This window comes from Ambystoma mexicanum, chromosome 10 (genome assembly GCF_040938575.1).
Source record: "Ambystoma mexicanum isolate Mex_15411 chromosome 10, UKY_AmexF1_1, whole genome shotgun sequence".
In the NCBI taxonomy this organism is placed as follows: Eukaryota; Metazoa; Chordata; class Amphibia; order Caudata; family Ambystomatidae; genus Ambystoma; species Ambystoma mexicanum.
The window spans coordinates 1,593,506,660-1,593,525,350 of NC_090932.1; the positions used below are offsets into that span (position 1 = coordinate 1,593,506,660).

Below are 18,691 nucleotides of genomic sequence, written 5' to 3' on the forward strand. Positions count from 1 at the left end.
AGCTGGGTGCAAGTACAGAGTGGATGGTGCAGGCAACCCTGTGGAGCTGACTGCAAGTACAGAGTGGATGGTGCAGGCAACCCGTACACAGTGGGTGGTGCAGGCAACCCTGTGGAGCTGACTGCAAGTTCAGAGTGGATGGTGCAGGCAACCCTGTGGAGCTGACTGCAAGTAAACCGTGGATGGTGCAGGCAACCCTGTGGAGCTGACTGCAAGTACACAGTGGGTGGTGCAGGCAACCCTGTGGAGCTGGGTGCAAGTACAGAGTGGATGGTGCAGGCAACCCTGTGGAGCTGACTGCAAGTACAGAGTGGATGGTGCAGGCAACCCGTACACAGTGGGTGGTGCAGGCAACCCTGTGGAGCTGGGTGCAAGTAAACAGGGGATGGTGCAGGCAACCAAAGACAAGGTGGGTGCAGTAAACAGGGGATGGTGTGTGGCAGTAACCGGGGTGGCGCAGGCGGTAGGCACCTATGGAGAGCTGTCAGCGAGTAAACACGGGGTGATGTGGACAACCACGGTCAGGGGGCAGGGCTGGTAAACGTAGGGGTGCAGCCGAGGACATCAGAGCGAATAATGATCAAACAGGCAGTAACACTCTTCCATCTCGAGAAGGGGGGGGTAACAAGGAGGGGGGGTCACTTACCTGCCAGGATGGCCTTGCCGGGGTGGGTGAGCTTCGCCTTCCCGGCCGGGGGGGCGGCGGCGGCTGCCAGGCGGCGAGGGCTGGGGAGCAGCGCGGAACCCGGGGGGAGCAGCATGTCGCAGGGAGGGAGGCAGGGGAGGCTGACAGAGAGGAGGCAAGGGACAGAGAGTAACTGAGGCAAGCTGGGAGGGAAGAGGAGGGCCTCGGCTAGGGCCAGGAGGAGGAGCCGAGGCAGGGGCGGAGAAGGAGGAGGGGCCGAGGCGGGGCGGAGACGATGAGTGCCATGGAAACCAGTGGAGCCTAGCAGGGGGCGGGGCAAGGGGGCGGGGCCAGGCATAACAAGAGGGAGCCGGGCTCGGCCCGGAAAAGCTGCAGAGGCGGCGAGAAAAATGACAGGCCAGGGGGCGGGGCCAGTGGCGGGGCGGGGCGAGCCAAGAGGGCGGAGAAAGAGAGGAAGGAGCGGAGAGGACAGTGTCAGGCAGGGAGGGGCATAACATATGACGTCATCAAACCGACGCCCAGTCCACAATGCAATAATGCTTCACTGGCATGAGTAATGTTTTGGACTACAACCCCCATCGGCTCCAGTCAGTAGTATAGTCAAAGGTGAGGGATCGTGGGAGCCGTAGTCCAAAACATCTGGAGACCCGCAGCTCTAGATACTGAAGAAGTTTAGCATTAGGGTTTATCTTCTTAAAACCTTGACTCAAAAAAAGTTTATAGAACAAATTAAATTTTAGTTTTCGTAGAAAAAGATGTCTCCTTGTCCAAGTAAAAAAGTACATCTAAATGTTTTTAAATCGTGTTCCTGTTCTATTATTTGTCAGTTACAATAAATCCACCACAGAATTCCAACAGTTCTTCTCAAGCTGGCCCACTGCAGTAATAAGTAGTCCAGCAAGACCTGTTTCTGTCAATGCATCCTGGGACTTGTAGTTTTTCTTGTCTCTTAATTACTCCATGGCTACAAATAAGAGAATGACAAGTAAACAACCATTAACCCCATACCTAACACAATGACACTTTGCGCATCAGGAACATGGAAACAGGAGCGAGGAAGAGGCCTCAGTTGTACTTGTTTATTACTTCTATTGAACAGGTGGGTGGGCACTCCTATCAGAAACACTGTGCAGAGATACAGAAAGCGAAGCTTTACAAGTGACAGTACTGGTTGACGGGCAGGGGCATACAATTGTCTCGGGCACCAATGGAAACGTGACCACGGTTGCAAATCGCAATTCATTCTTTTTGTGACAAGACTGAGTAGTATCCACAGAGAAGTATTTTGGTAAAAATGTGTTGCAAATTGTGCATTTTAAAGACTATTTGCTAAGCAGACTGCTCAAAACAACTAGCTGCATAGTGAAGTACTAACTCATCAAACTGGCCCACTTTGGCCAAAAAAACGGGTTCACACTAGGATGTTGGGCCTGCTCTTGGCGTATTGTTCTGTTGCCCCTTAGGCCAGCGCAAGCATGTAGATAGCCAAGCCATGATCCCGCTAGGAGAGGGCAGCAAAAAACAACAGTGAGTACATATACTGGGAACACACAGACTAATAAGGTAAAGATTGAGCCCTGATTGCACACGATCACATCAAAATAGACAAAGAGTGAGAACAAAGAGAACAAAGGAAGTAATCAGGGTGGGGGGTGTAAGCACGCATCATCGCGTGTTCAGGCAAGGTCTCCTTCCCGGGGTAAAAGATAACGCTTAAGAGCAGGTTTGAAAGCAGGGATAGTGGTGGTACATTTGATATGGGGGGAGGGAATTCAAATCAAGTTAAAGAAAAGGTTCAGAAGTAAAAGGCTTTATAGAAAGGCTGTGGTATCGCAAGGCTTGGTGCACTGCTAGAGTAGTGTGAAGGGGCAACTCGAGATTACACTAGACATATACACGGTGGCACAGCCATGAACAGGTTAACAAAGTAGTATGAAGAATTTAAAGAGTGACCAGTGATGCCTAGAGAGCCAGGGGCCATATATTTTATTGGCGAACAGAAGATCGAGAAGGCTGAAGAGCATGCAGATGGCAAAGTTGGGCATTTTTTACGGGGGACAAAGCAGTAGAGGGATGGGGGTCCAGGAGGATGGTTGCACAGTGGTGAACTCGCCTGAGTAGCAGGGTGGCGATCCGAGTTTCAGTGAAGCAGGCAGTGAGATGTGGGCAGAATTTGTGAATGTTAAGCCGTTTCAACCTAGCCGTGGTTGCTGTGGGTGCTATGAATTGGTGGAGTCTTATTTCACTGTCAAAGAGGAAGCAAGATTTCAGGGTTTAGGAAATGGTTGGATAAGCTCGGGGGTAAAGGATATATAGGAAGGAAGAAAATTAATGGCCTTCCTAATTCAAGAAGAACTACAGCACTTCCAACAGAAATTAGGGGTCACTTTTGATAGACGGCAAATAAGTCCTACCTGCAATAGACTAAAGAGAGATAAAATAGACCATGTGCTGGCCAGACAATTATTAGTAGCGTCCAACACTATCGGACCCACTTCAATTGCTTAACAGCAGCCCATATCCATTTAAAGGAACAAGAGGGTTGGTCAAAAAAGCCAAGTGGAACACTGCGCTTGCAATATTGATTTGGTGTTAGATGGAGGGCAGCAGGTGACTGGGTTGTGTGGGTATATTGCCCATATACACCACTGTGAGGTCAAGTTCAAGGAGGAGTGTTTCCAGTCTCACTGCGCCAACACATACAAAATTGAGACACTGCTTAGTTTGCAGTTTTATTAGGTGAGTATGGTACAGCCTTACACGTGTTTCGAGCAACACTGCTCTTCCTCTGAGGCTTGTACATAAAAATTAAAATTAAATTAAATATTATCCAACCATATACGAGGTTGTAAAAGTAACAAAATTGATAACGACAAAAAATAAAAAATAAAAAAAATAATAATAATGAAAGAAAAGAATAGTCATGTTTCAAAGCAACCATATAGTGATAATGAATAGATTCAAGAATTCAAGATGTACCACGGGGCAGTGGGGGTGATATGTCACCCGATTTTTGAAATAAGTCGGTCACATTTATGCCCCCATTTGTATGGAGGCGTGAGTTAAATTATATAAGACAAACACATTTTAAGTCCAAAAGTTAGCGGGAAACATTGTCCATGCATAGCATAAAAATTAGTACATTTTAGGTAAACCCACAAATACATTTGTGAACATTTAGCATTGTTGACCAAATAGTAAGAAAAACCACCATATTAATGTGGTAGGTTCAAGTGGCATAAACAATTTAGAAACAGGGTTGGAGAGTTGAGAAGGAGCGGAGGATAAGAGAGAGACAAAACAATAGGAAAACCGTTAGTGCATGATTGCAGTGTGTTCCCAATGACCATAAAATGCAAAAGTTCGATTTGATTTAAAAGCTTGATATTAAGTACCTTGGGTTGATTGTTGAACATACGTGATTACGTGTTGTAGATGTACTGAAAAGTACGAACCTAAAGTGGATAATACTGATTATAGCATTGGTCGTAATTAATCAGTTTAGAGTTGCTAAATTATGCAATTAGAGATAATTAGGGCATACCTTTTTATATTCCTCGCAATTGCGGAAAGCTACCCAATTAGTATATCCGACTGTAGATGTAACATAACAGTTAATCGGCATGAGTGTTCCATTGGGGCAAAGCCGTAAAGGAAAGAGAGGTAGATCATTAGGTTAGAGCGCTGGCCGCTTATCTAATTACAGGCAAATAGGCATGCAAACACATATTGGAGGGTGTTCTAGGGACCGGCGAGAGTTACTTACCCTGGTGGTCCGAACTGAACGTGTCTATTCCCCACGCATGCGCTGTGCGAACTGTTGTTTTTATTGAACTGCTTAGAGCTGTACACTCCAAAATGGTCGAACCACACCTAAACCCATGTCGGCCATCTTGGAAGGGTTAAATTGCTGTATCTTTGAATTGTAAAAGTGATAAAATAACGCCTCGCGCGAAGTAGTAAGTGATACTACCAAAGCCTGATATGTTATATCTCATTTTGACAAATGTGCAACTCAAAATTATTATTGTAAGATAGCAGAATTCTACATGGTATTCCAATATGAATCTCAGGTTGCCGTGGAGACCAAATGCATCTCACCAATATGGTGATGTAAAGTGTTATAGAGGGCCTAACTGAAAAATTATAATTAAAAAATGTATATTCCTTGAAATATAAATGCATTAGGCAACTAAGAGGCCGACTACAACCTTGGACAAAGGTGATAAGGCAGACTTGCTCTCTACGAAATAGGTAGATTCCGTGTTAATGTATCAAGGGGTTGTTTGTCAAAAACGTATTGCCCGCTCCTGAACCTTATGTACAGCAAGTGCTGAAATTTCATATAATCATGAAATTCGACCAAATTAAATAATATTATGTGCAAGACACAAATGCAATTGAATATAGAACCAGACCAGGATAGACAGTAAGAGGAGAAACTTGAACTTGAAATAAGCGATAGTGGAAGGGCTTTCTATATAGTCTGAACAAATTATATAAAACATTATGTTTATAGAAAAACAGCAAGTTCATGGTCCGTGTTCAGACCCTCAATTACTGTTCTGTATTGACAAATAAGACGTGCTTCCAATCGACGAAGAATCAGAGTAAGGTTACCGCCTCTCTGCGGTAATGTCACTTTTGCAAGCCCTACATATCTGATGTTTTGTTTAAGGTCAAGCTGATGGAATTTCTGCCAGTGTGATGCTAGCGGGAATTTGGCATCCTGGCTGGCAATGGTCGACAAATGTTCACGGATTCTGGTCTTGAGGGGCCTGATCGTACTCCCAATATATTTCTTGCCACAAACACAAATGATGCAGTAAACCATGTATTTGGTGTTGCAATTGATAAAAGACTCAATCCGATGTGTTTGGCAAGGATTAAACAAAACATTATTAGTTTCTAATGCATATGGGCACATGGAACAGCTACCACATTTGTGAAAGCCTTTGAATTTGTCTTGGTTGAGCCATGTAGTTTGGCGATCTTCATTAGGCATGAATGATGGGCTGAGTAAGTTTTTTAGAGTCCTTCCTTTACTGAATGTAAAATTAGGAAATGGGTCAATCCAGTTACTGATATCCGTATCCAAATGCAGTAAGTGCCAGTGTCTCTTCATGATGGAATGTAGTATATGACTATCCGAATTGTATCGGGTAATCAGTCGAATCTTGTCTGGGCCTTGTCGACGATTCGTTTGTTTGGGACGAAGTAAGGTATCTCTCTCTAACGTACTGACTTGACGGGCTGTGGCAGCTATTTTTCGTTGGTTGTAACCCCTTTGTAGAAATCTCTTTTGTATTGATTGACTTTCAAGGTAATATTCATCCAACGTTGTACAATTCCGACGTGCTCGAATCAGTTCTCCCTTAGGTATGTTTGAAATCACATGTTTTTTATGACAACTGTCAGCATGCAGGATTGAATTAACTGAAGTAATTTTCCTGAAGGTTTTGGTTGTAAAGCCACAGTCCGAAATGCAAATAGTAAGGTCCAGAAAGTCAATAGTAGTGGAGCTGGAAGAGTGAGTGAATTGTATGCCCCATTCGTTTGAATTAAGCAAGTTCACAAACGCATCTAGTTGTTCTAAGTTACCTGTCCAAAGCATAAACACGTCATCTATATAACGCTTCCAAAGATGAATATATGAGGTGTAGGCATGTGTGCAAAACACAAATTGCTGTTCAAAATTGTGCATAAAAATATTGGCTAATGCTGGGGCAAAGCTAGCGCCCATAGCAATCCCAATGAGTTGTTTAAAATACACATCATTGAAGAGGAACACATTGTTCTCCAAAGCAAACATAATAAATTGCTTGAGCATTTCAATATGCACATAGTAAGATGCTGAGGTATTACGGAAAATGTATTCCACACTTTGAATAGCCATATCGTGTTTAATCGATGAATATAGTGATTTGACATCTAATGTCACCATCAATAAATTTTGTCGAAAGGGTAAGTCTTTTAGGATTTGTAAGACATGCATTGTGTCTCTAATATATGCCGTGGTGGTAAGCATGGCAGGTAACAAACATTGATTGACGTATAGCGCAAGGGGTTCCAAAACACCTCCTCTTCCACTCACTATTGGTCTGCCTTCGGGTATACTGGTATACCCTTTGTGTAGTTTAGGCTGAAAGTAAATGGTTGGCATAATTGGACCATCTGAAATTAGAAATTGTCGTTCAGTATCTGATAGTACTCCTTTCTTGTGCCACTCTAAGATCATTTTGTTAAACTCTAATTGAATTTGGCGAATAGGATTAGATGGTAGCTGTAAATAGCAGCCTGCCTGGTTAAGGTGAGCAAGTCCCATGGTGATGTAATCTCCTTATTCATTACCACTACGTTTCCGCCTTTATCTGCTTCCTTAATGATAAGGTCCTTATTTCTGCCAGTTCCCGAAGAGCGGCACGTTCTGCAGGGTTTAGATTCTGCCAAACACATCGGATTGAGTCTTTTATCAATTGCAACACCAAATACACGGTTTACTGCATCATTTGTGTTTGTGGCAAGAAATATATTGGGAGTACGATCAGGCCCCTCAAGACCAGAATCCGTGAACATTTGTCGACCATTGCCAGCCAGGATGCCAAATTCCCGCTAGCATCACACTGGCAGAAATTCCATCAGCTTGACCTTAAACAAAACATCAGATATGTAGGGCTTGCAAAAGTGACATTACCGCAGAGAGGCGGTAACCTTACTCTGATTCTTCGTCGATTGGAAGCACGTCTTATTTGTCAATACAGAACAGTAATTGAGGGTCTGAACACGGACCATGAACTTGCTGTTTTTCTATAAACATGATGTTTTATATAATTTGTTCAGACTATATAGAAAGCCCTTCCACTATCGCTTATTTCAAGTTCAAGTTTCTCCTCTTACTGTCTATCCTGGTCTGGTTCTATATTCCATTGCGTTTGTGTCTTGCACTTAATATTATTTAATTCGGTCGAATTTCATGATTATATGAAATTTCAGCACTTGCTGTACATAAGGTTCAGGAGCGGGCAATACGTTTTTGACAAACAACCCCTTGATACATTAACACGGAATCTACCTATTTCGTAGAGAGCAAGTCTGCCTTATCACCTTTGTCCAAGGTTGTAGTCGGCCTCTTAGTTGCCTAATGCATTTATATTTCAAGGAATATACATTTTTTAATTATAATTTTTCAGTTAGGCCCTCTATAACACTTTACATCACCATATTGGTGAGATGCATTTGGTCTCCACGGCAACCTGAGATTCATATTGGAATACCATGTAGAATTCTGCTATCTTACAATAATAATTTTGAGTTGGACATTTGTCAAAATGAGATATAACATATCAGGCTTTGGTAGTATCACTTACTACTTCGCGCGAGGCGTTATTTTATCACTTTTACAATTCAAAGATACAGCAATTTAACCCTTCCAAGATGGCCGACATGGGTTTAGGTGTGGTTCGACCATTTTGGAGTGTACAGCTCTAAGCAGTTCAATAAAAACAACAGTTCGCACAGCGCATGCGTGGGGAATAGACACGTTCAGTTCGGACCACCAGGGTAAGTAACTCTCGCTGGTCCCTAGAACACCCTCCAATATGTGTTTGCATGCCTATTTGCCTGTAATTAGATAAGCGGCCAGCGCTCTAACCTAATGATCTACCTCTCTTTCCTTTACGGCTTTGCCCCAATGGAACACTCATGCCGATCAACTGTTATGTTACATCTACAGTCGGATATACTAATTGGGTAGCTTTCCGCAATTGCGAGGAATATAAAAAGGTATGCCCTAATTATCTCTAATTGCATAATTTAGCAACTCTAAACTGATTAATTACGACCAATGCTATAATCAGTATTATCCACTTTAGGTTCGTACTTTTCAGTACATCTACAACACGTAATCACGTATGTTCAACAATCAACCCAAGGTACTTAATATCAAGCTTTTAAATCAAATCGAACTTTTGCATTTTATGGTCATTGGGAACACACTGCAATCATGCACTAACGGTTTTCCTATTGTTTTGTCTCTCTCTTATCCTCCGCTCCTTCTCAACTCTCCAACCCTGTTTCTAAATTGTTTATGCCACTTGAACCTACCACATTAATACGGTGGGTTTTCTTACTATTTGGTCAACAATGCTAAATGTTCACAAATGTATTTGTGGGTTTACCTAAAATGTACTAATTTTTATGCTATGCATGAACAATGTTTCCTGCTAACTTTTGGACTTAAAATGTGTTTGTCTTATATAATTTAACTCACGCCTCTATACAAATGGGGGCATAAATGTGACCGACTTATTTCAAAAATCGGGTGACATATCTCCCCCACTGCCCCGTGGTACATCTTGAATTCTTGAATCTATTCATTATCACTATATGGTTGCTTTGAAACATGACTATTCTTTTCTTTCATTATTATTTTTTTTATTTTTTTTTTATTTTTTGTCGTTATCAATTTTGTTACTTTTACAACCTCGTATATGGTTGGCTAATATTTAATTTAATTTAAATTTTTATGTACAAGCCTCAGAGGAAGAGCAGTGTTGCTCGAAACACGTGTAAGGCTGTACCATACTCACCTAATAAAACTGCAAACTAAGCAGTGTCTCAATTTTGTATGTGTTGGCGCAGTGAGACTGGAAACACTCCTCCTTGAACATATCCATTTAAACTCTGCCCAGCTAATGTGTCACCTTAGTAGACCAAACATTATGCTGTTAAAGAGAAGGATCTTGCCAACCCACCACTTAAGGTCAACACTCCTGTTGTATTACTCCTCCACAACATCAGTCACATGTTATTGCAACCTGCCAGCTATGGTTGCTTTTTTCTTACTTTGTACAATTATGTATGTTATGTTATGGTAATTTATACCACATTCTGCTACCACTCAGGGGCGGTCTCCAGGCGCTTGGTTTGGTTCGGGTTGGTTTGGTTTATTCATTTATAATGCGCACCAGACCCAAGGGCATCAGGGTGCAACAGTACAGAATATGCAAGGCTTAGGTTACAGGTTACATTATATGAAAAGCAGATGTGTATATACATGGCAGTGGTAGGTCAAATAAATAGATACATATGAGAAGAGGTACATGATAAACAAATGGATACATGTGTATATACAGGCAAAGTGTCACAGGGAGTCATGTGTACACTCGTGTGTAACCAACTATCCAAGGAGTTCTGTCAAGTATTGGCAGAACTCATCGGTGTTAGGACGCCGTAATTATCCGGCGTCCACGGCTTCCACGAGGCGTAATACTTATGGATCTCGTTCTTGCCAACGAACGGTGGTTACGGCCCCTTTAAGACCTCGTCTGCCGGGAGCTTGGAGGTTGGCATGGAGACGATGGCGTCCTCTCACGGCATTCAGTTTTCACCGTGCACGCTGAAGGACGTATTGTACTCATGTGATTCCTATTCAAGCCACGCCTGTACGTTATGCCGGCGCTTCTGAATCCTGTATTCTAGCAGCTTGCATTTCCTCGTATCCAGGTTCTTTCCTTGTCTTCTCTGCCTTGTTTTCCCTGTGTTCCTAGACCTCGGACTGCCACCGGACCTGCCTTGCTTACTCCCTTGTACTTTTACTGCCAGCCTTGTTCTTTGACCTCAGACCGCCACCGGACCTGCCTTGCTTACTCCTTTGTACTTTTGCTGCCAGCCCTGCTCTTCGACCTCGGACCGCCACCGGACCTGCCTTGCTTACTATTTGTACTTTTTGCTGCCAGTCCTGCTCTTCGACCTCGGACCGCCACCGGACCGGCCTTGCTTTGCCAGCCTGTTTTTGTACTGTTTCCCACTTGCGGTTCCTACTCCTGCATTGGAACTTTGCCCCACTGGTACACGGACTAGAGACTGCCTTATTGTACCTTTAGGCGTCCTCGTGCCGTCGGTTTAGGTGTTGCTCTTTGGACATATGCTTGGATCCACCTCCTGTTCCCTGTTTTGCCTTCACTTCTGGTTGATTCTGTGACATTTCGTATTTTTGGTTTGCCACAAACACTTCCACATTACTTCTTCTCCTTCCTGGGGATTTTCTGACACTCTGAAGAACTGCACAGGTTAGTGTTTGGTTTCACTCTTGATGTTTGAATTTCTGCATAGAATTGCACCATTGTGATTGTTGCTCTTCTTGCAGTTGTCTGGGGGTCTTGCCTGTACACCCTGAGAAGACGTCTCGTCCCAGTATCCTGTCCCATGCGGTTCTGGGTTCATCGTTGGCATTCCATCTTTCCGCCAATCAATTGTTCTAGTTGTTCATTGTATCAACTAGTTCGGTAGATTGGCGAGAAGAATTCCTCCGCTACACTATGAGGGCAAGAGCGCTACTGACATATTCAGAAGCCCTCTATATAAATGGATGCCAATGAGTCTTTGACAGCCATCATGCAACTGGTGGCGGATTTACGCAGTGAAATGGCTAATGCTCATGCTGCCACCGAAAGACGTATTGATGAGCTGCAGGCTGGTGTTCATCCCACTGGTGCGGGGGCGCCTTCGCCCACTGTGGCATCGGGTTCTGGGCTACCTCCTGCCCATTCCGACACTGGGCCAGTGTACATGACTGCTCAGTTTCCCCTGGCTCCGCCAAAGCGGTTTTTAGGTGACCCTAAGGCTTACCGAACCTTCCTTAACCAGTGCAGGTTACACTTTCTATGTAGGCCAGCCTCGTTTCCGGATTCAACCACAAAAGCAGCCTTCTTGTTGTCACACTTGGGTGGTACGGCGGCGGCATGGGCCAATCCACTACTGGAAGAGGGTAGTCATCTCTTGTACAATTGTGACGCTTTGATTGAGGCTATGAGTCGGGTTTTTGATACGCGGTATGCCACGCAAGCCACTGACTTACAATTATTGGGTTTACAGCAGGGGATTTCAACCCTTTTGGCATACTTAGCCCAGTTCAATCAATTGGTTGCCGAAACTAATTGGCCAGAGGAAAAGAAGGCATCCCTATTTTATAAAGGATTGTCTGATTCCCTTAAAGATACACTATCCACAGTACCTGTAATCCCGACCGCTTTCCCTGAGTTGATTGATTTAGTATTGCAGATTGACTCTAGACAAGCAGAGAGAAGGGGGGAACGGAGGCCGCTTCCTCCTCTTACGACCACCACTTCCACACCTGCCACCGGGTCATCAGAACCAATGCAAATCGGAGCATTGCGGGGACCTCTGTCAGCAGAAACAAGGGAACACAGAAAAAAGAATGGTCTTTGTTTCTATTGTGGGTCATCGGATCATTTACTACGATCATGCACTAAGAAACCCGTTAGAAAACAGGGAAACGCGAAAGCCTGGCAATAGAGGGGGTTCAGTTGCCGGGTGGTTCTTGCAATGAACCCCTCATGTCTACACCATACTGTCTATCCGTCACTCTTGCTTCCACCTCCCTCGGTAGGCGGGTGGTTCCTGTTGTTTTGGACTCAGGTGCCACAGGTAACTTGATTGACGGTGCTTACGCTCGAGAGCTGGGTATACAGATTGTTTCCAAAGACTGCCCCGAGGTCGTGAATGCGGTCGATGGCTCATCCCTGGTTTCTGGTCCTGTGACTGAGCGTACTGCTACTTTGGTCATGAGGACGGAATGTGGGCACACTGAAGAAATCTCTTTTGATCTGATTGCCGCCCCACAGCTTAAAGTTATCCTGGGGCTTCCTTGGTTGATGCTACACAACCCAGTGGTGGACTGGCATTCGGGGGAAGTGAGTTTCCTTTCAGAACATTGTGACCAGTTCTGTTTGACGTCAGTTCAGAAAACCTCTAGCCCAAGCCATGCACTCATGGATTCTGCCTCCACGATAGGGGCTGTTATTAACACTCAATTACCCCCAGAGTATCAAGAATATCTGGATGTCTTTGACGCAGGTGGGGCAGAAATCCTTCCTCCCCACAGGCCTTTTGATTGTCCTATAGAATTGGTTCCAGGGGCCAAGATACCATCTGGTCGGATTTATTCGTTAACACCCAAGGAGGATGTCATCCTTAAAGAATATATCGACAAGTCCTTAAAGTCAGGCTTCATTCGGCCTTCGCGTTCTCCGGCAGCTTCCCCTCTGTTTTTTGTTCCGAAGAAGGAGGGAGACCTTCGCCCTTGCATTGATTATCGGGCCTTGAATGCTGTTACGGTCAGGAACCAATACCCGATTGCCCTGATATCAGTCTTGCTCGATCAGCTTGGCTCGGCCAAAATCTTTTCGAAGCTAGACTTACGTGGGGCGTACAACCTAGTACGCATACGTGAAGGGGAAGAATGGAAGACCGCCTTTAAAACCAAATACAGTCTATACGAATACACTGTAATGCCCTTTGGTCTAAGTAACGCCCCGCCCACTTTCCAGTTCTTCATCAATGAAATCTTTCATGACATGTTGGATCAATATTTGATTGTTTAGCTGGATGACATCCTGATCTACTCCCCCAACTATGAAACCCATGTTGTTCATGACAGTAGAGTCTTACAATGTCTGCGGGACAATCATCTGTATGCTAAACTGGAAAAGTGCCTCTTCCACGTACAAGAGGTTGAATTCCTTGGCTATAACATCACCAACAAAGGGGTTCAGATGAGCAGATCTAAGGTCTCTGCCATTCTGGATTGGCCAGTTCCCAACAATCTGAAGGCGTTACAATCCTTTTTAGGATTAGCGAACTTTTACAGACGTTTCGTTCAAAACTTTTCAGCCATTGTTTGTCCCCTTACGGCCCTGACTAGTTCTAAGATATCTTTTCATTGGAATGGGGAAGCTCAACAGGCTTTTGATTGTCTGAAGTCTGCCTTCACCTCAGCGCCTGTGCTCCAGCATCCGGACCCAATCCAACCGTTCATAGTCGAGGCTGATGCTTGGGATGTCGCTTTGGGTGCTATCCTGTCTCAGCATTGCCCAGATGATGCAGGTTTACATCCAGTAGCCTTTCATTCGAGGAAGTTAACCCCTTATGAAAGGAATTATACTATCACGGAGCGCAAATTGTTGGCTATCCGGGACGCCTTCTTGGTTTGGAGACATCATTTGTTGGGTTCTCGAGTGCCTGTCCAGGTGTTCACGGATCATAGGAATCTCTTGGCTCTTCAGTCAGTGAAGTGCACTACTGCACGGCATGCTCGTTGGCATGAGTTCTTTTCGATGTTTGATTTCACTATTTCCTATCGTCCTGGTTCTCAGAATTCTAAATCGGATGCTCTCTCTCGTCTACATGGACCCGCCAAATCCTCTCACGCCACTGGTGCACCTTTGTTACCCACTCAGGTGGTGTGTGGTTGCTCCTTACGTCCGTCACTTAAGTCCTTTATACAGGAATGGCTTCGTAACGATCCGCCAGAAGTAGCCAAATACAGACTGGAGATCGTGAATTCATTACCCTATAACCAGGGTAAAACATTCCTGCCTACTCAGGGGACGCGACGTACTGCTATACAATGGTGTCACGATTCGTCTCTGGCTGCTCATCCAGGTATTAGGAAGACTGTTGATCTACTAAAAAGATGGTGTTGGTGGCCGTCTTTATTGCAGGATGTCACTGATTACATAAATACATGTTCGGTTTGTGCTCAGTGTAAGACATCACATGGCAAACTCGTGGGTTTGCTACAACCTATGCCTCTTCCAGGTCGCCCTTGGTCCTTAATTTCCATGGATTTCGTTGTGGAACTACCTGTGGTGGAAGGTTTTGACACTATTTGGGTGGTCATCGACTATTTTACTAAAATGGCACTGTTTGTACCTTGTCAGGGGATCCCTACTGCTCCTAAACTGGCGGACCTCTTTCTGCGGAACGTTTTTAGGTTGTTTGGTCTTCCTTCTCTGATCATCTCCGACCGTGGTCCTCAGTTTACCTCACGCTTTTGGAGAGCCTTGTCAGCTGCATTAGGTGTTGAAGCTCGGTTTTCGAGTGCCTACCATCCTCAGACGGATGGGCAGACCGAACGCCTGAATGCCACTATGGAACAGTATATAAGATGTCTTACCTTTCAGCGCCAGGACGAGTGGCTTTCTGTACTGGCGGAATTTGCTTATAACAATTCGCGTCACACTGCTACACAGGTTTCTCCTTTCTTTGCCCTTTATGGACAACATCCGCGTTCCTTGCCTATTGCCCCTGAATTGCCGACTCATAACCCTGCTGCTCTTGCCTGTGTTAGGGACATCTCCAGCACCCATGTCCAGGTCAAACGACAGTTGGTGGAGGCTCAAAACTGGACCAAGTTTTATGCAGACCGGCATCGTACCCCCGCTCCGGTATATCACCCGGGCATGAACGTGGGGTTATCAACACGCAATTTACGCCTGCCTGGTCAGAGGAAGTTACTCCCACGTTTCGTCGGCCCATATGCTATATCGCATGTCATTAATCCGGCAGTGGTGCGTTTGGTTCTCCCGCGTTCATGGAAACTTCACCCTGTATTCCAGGTGTCTTTGATTAAACCGTGCCCTCACGATACTCGACTCCCCTCTCATCCTCCGCCTGTTAGGGTTCGGGGTGCTGTGGAGTACGAGGTTTCAGCGATCTTGGACACCAAGGTTTGGAACGGTAAAAGACACTACAATGTTGACTGGAAGGGGTATGGTCCGGAGGATCGCACCTGGGAACCATCTGAGAACCTACATGCCCCGGTTTTGTGATCCCGTTTTTGGAAGTCTCGGAAGGTGGGGGTCTCTTTGGGGAAGGAAACTGTCAAGTATTGGCAGAACTCATCGGTGTTAGGATGCCATAATTATCCGGCTTCCACGAGGCGTAATACTTATGGATCTCGTTCTTGCCAACGAACGGTGGTTACGGCCCCTTTAAGACCTCGTCTGCCGGGAGCTTGGAGGTTGGCATGGAGACGATGGCGTCCTCTCACGGCATTCAGTTTTCACCGTGCCCGCTGAAGGACGTATTGTGCTCATGTGATTCCTATTTAAGCCACGCCTGCACGTTATGCCGGCGCTTCTGAATCCTGTATTCTAGCGGCTTGCATTTCCTCGTATCCAGGTTCTTTCCTTGTCTTCTCTGCCTTGTTTTCCCCGTGTTCCTAGACCCGGACTGCCACCGGACCTGCCTTGCTTACTCCCTTGTACTTTTACTGCCAGCCTTGTTCTTTGACCTCGGACCGCCACCGGACCTGCCTTGCTTACTCCTTTGTACTTTTGCTGCCAGCCCTGCTCTTCGACCTCGGACCGCCACCGGACCTGCCTTGCTTACTCCTTGTACTTCTTGCTGCCAGTCCTGCTCTTCGACCTCGGACCGCAACCGGACCGGCCTTGCTTTGCCAGACTGTTTTTGTACTGTTTCCCGCTTGCGGTTCCTACTCCTGCATTGGAACTTTGCCCCACTGGTACACGGACTAGAGACTGCCTTATTGTATCTTTAGGCGTCCTCGTGCCGTCGGTTTAGGTGTTGCTCTTTGGACATATGCTTGGATCCACCTCCTGTTCCCTGTTTTGCCTTCACTTCTGGTTGATTCCTTGACATTTGACATTTCGTATTTTTGGTTTGCCACAAACACTTCCACATTACTTCTTCTCCTTCCTGGGGATTTTCTGACACTCTGAAGAACTGCACAGGTTAGTGTTTGGTTTCACTCTTGATGTTTGAATTTCTGCATAGAATTGCACCATTGTGACTGTTGCTCTTCTTGCAGTTGTCTGGGGGTCTTGCCTGTACACCCTGAGAAGACGTCTCGTCCCAGTATCCTGTTCCATGCGGTTCTGGGTTCATCGTTGGCATTCCATCTTTCCGCCAATCAATTGTTCTAGTTGTTCATTGTATCAACTAGTTCGGTAGATCGGCGAGAAGAATTCCTCGGCTACACTACGAGGGCAAGAGCGCTACTGTCAAGTTCAGCCAATTTATATAGTTAGATCTGAATTTAAGGTAGGGCTGATCTTCTCTTATAGGATGTGGCAGGGAGTTCCAGAGTTGTGCCGTTCTAACTGGGAAACTGCTACCCCAGGCATTAAACAACTTAAATCTTGGTATGATGAAGCTATTGGTATTGACTGTTCTCGATGGCTTACATGGCTCTGCAATAAACTAGGATGGGATATGTTAGTAAGGATGATAGGATAGGTTCAAAACCAGGAGAAACTGGTGTCTCTGTGTGTTGCCTTGCGTGCAAGATGGTTGTGCGGCCCGGCTTGTTGTAACCATAAGGGTAAGACTCAGTGCCTTGGTTGTGTACTAGTGTTTATGTAGTTGTTGTGGATCATGTGCAAATTATGGTTGAAGTATAATTGTGCGCACTGTGTTTTTTATGTATCCATAAGGGGGAGTCCAGTGTCGTGGTTGTTTGTTGTATGCATGAGAACGTTGTGTTATGTTTTAGTGCGTTTGTGTGTGGTTTGGCTGGGGCTTTATGGATTGTGTCCACTGGTATGTTCCGCCTGAGGGTAGGTCCCGTGTCTGTGAAGTTTGTTGAGTGTAAATGCTAGTTAATGCTTGGTGTGTGTATGTGTGTTTTGGCTAGCCCATAGTCGCTTATAGTAGTTGTGAAGTATGTTGGAGGAGTAGGGTGGATTACTTGGTACATTGATTACCCTCGACAATACATTCAAGTATGTCCTCAGTGCTCATCTGGTTGCAGCTCAGTGGTACCCTCCAACACTTCCAGCTGAATACCGCTTGCCGTCCCTACCACCTCTCCAAGCTCGAAGGGCAACCTTCCCCCACTGATTCCTCTGAGTACATGTTAGGCAAAGTTTGTATGCAGTACCCTTTGGGAACACTACACACAACTATGACTACAGGTGTAAGCAAACCAACCTTTGGTATAAGTCTGTACTACACAGTTTTTGTATCGGGGCTGAGAAGCCAGGCTTATCTCAAGAGGGGAATGTGAGCAGTAATGATGTTACACAGAGGTCTACAATCACAGGTGTTCAAATAAACTCTTACACTCAAGGTTTCTTTGATAAGTACTTATTAATGTATCTGTCAGTTATAAAACATTCATAAGAAGGAGGCAATTATATAACATACAAATATACTTCAATACTATTTCAGAATACTTTTCAGAATACTTTTCAAGAGGAGTAAAAGGTTATTAGAACATGAAAGGTTACAATTATTCTTAGACAGTGTAGATATTTTGAGTTCACCAGAAGAGTCAATTCAATTCAATATGCTAGGCCAAAGTGAATGGGCTAAAATCTTGGATAGGATAAAGCGGTTCTGGTAAGTAAACAGTAAAGTCTCTGCACAAGTTCTCAGAAGTAGTTTGTAAAAAGCAGAATCATATGTTGGGTCACAAGCTGATTAGGCCTGCGAGTTGCAAGTTTCAAGCACTTTCACCGCGAGAGGTAAGTACTCTAAGTCTCGTTTCACAGTGACCTTACAATGAAGAAAAAGATGCAGCTGATGACTTCTGTTCCTGGCAGTTCCTGCAGATCTCGATGTTCCTGTGCCTCAGTCGTAGGACAAGAGGGAGGACGTTGGTGGACTCCTGCACAGCACTGGGACTGGTCAAAAAAGCTTGCAACTGGCAAACTTAAATTCCGGTGGCTGTCAGTAATGCACACAAGCTAGGGTCCCTCTCCCTGGTTATACGGTTTCCTTCAGCACTCTGAGGAAAATGCAACTAGCTCTGAGATACCTGCCCAGGTGGCTTACTGTTGAGTTGATTGGTCCCACCAATTCAAAGGGAGAAGTCGTCCTTTGCAGGGCTTCTCTGTCGAGATGAACTTGGTGATTCAGAACTGCAGCAGGGCTTCACCGGGCAAACCAACGGTCCAGGAGTTGCAGCAGCCATCCTCTTCAAGCTCGTCTTTGGTTCTTTAATTAAAGTGGTCGACTCTGCCTTCCAAGCCAAGAGACTCGCCTTTTATTCAGTTCTCTCCCATTGATTCCAGCCCAGCTGTCACTCACCCAGCAGGGTGGCTGTCCTTGCCAGACAGTCAGACAGTCAATCACTACAGAGTGCATTTGGGTCTCCTAGGAGACTAAGCACAGGGAGTTTCGGGCACATCCCTTACTTCCTGCCCACCCCAGACACTTGGGTCGCCAGAGGCGGTCTTCACTCCTGAAGCCCGCCAAAGGCGAATGAACAAAGGGACC

The 18,691-nt window shown here is 45.2% G+C and overlaps 1 protein-coding gene across 1 annotated transcript in view; it reads right to left on the reverse strand.

Annotated features, from left to right (window-relative positions):
- The window catches only part of SLC25A1 (solute carrier family 25 member 1), a 155,067-nt gene extending 153,968 nt beyond the window's left edge, over positions 1 to 1,099 (reverse strand). The window contains exon 1 of the mRNA XM_069619949.1: positions 647 to 1,099. Coding sequence (XP_069476050.1) covers positions 647 to 983 — 337 coding nt within the window. The 5' untranslated portion in view covers positions 984 to 1,099. The remainder of the gene's footprint in view (positions 1 to 646) is intronic.
- Between the last annotated feature and the right edge of the window lie 17,592 nt (positions 1,100 to 18,691).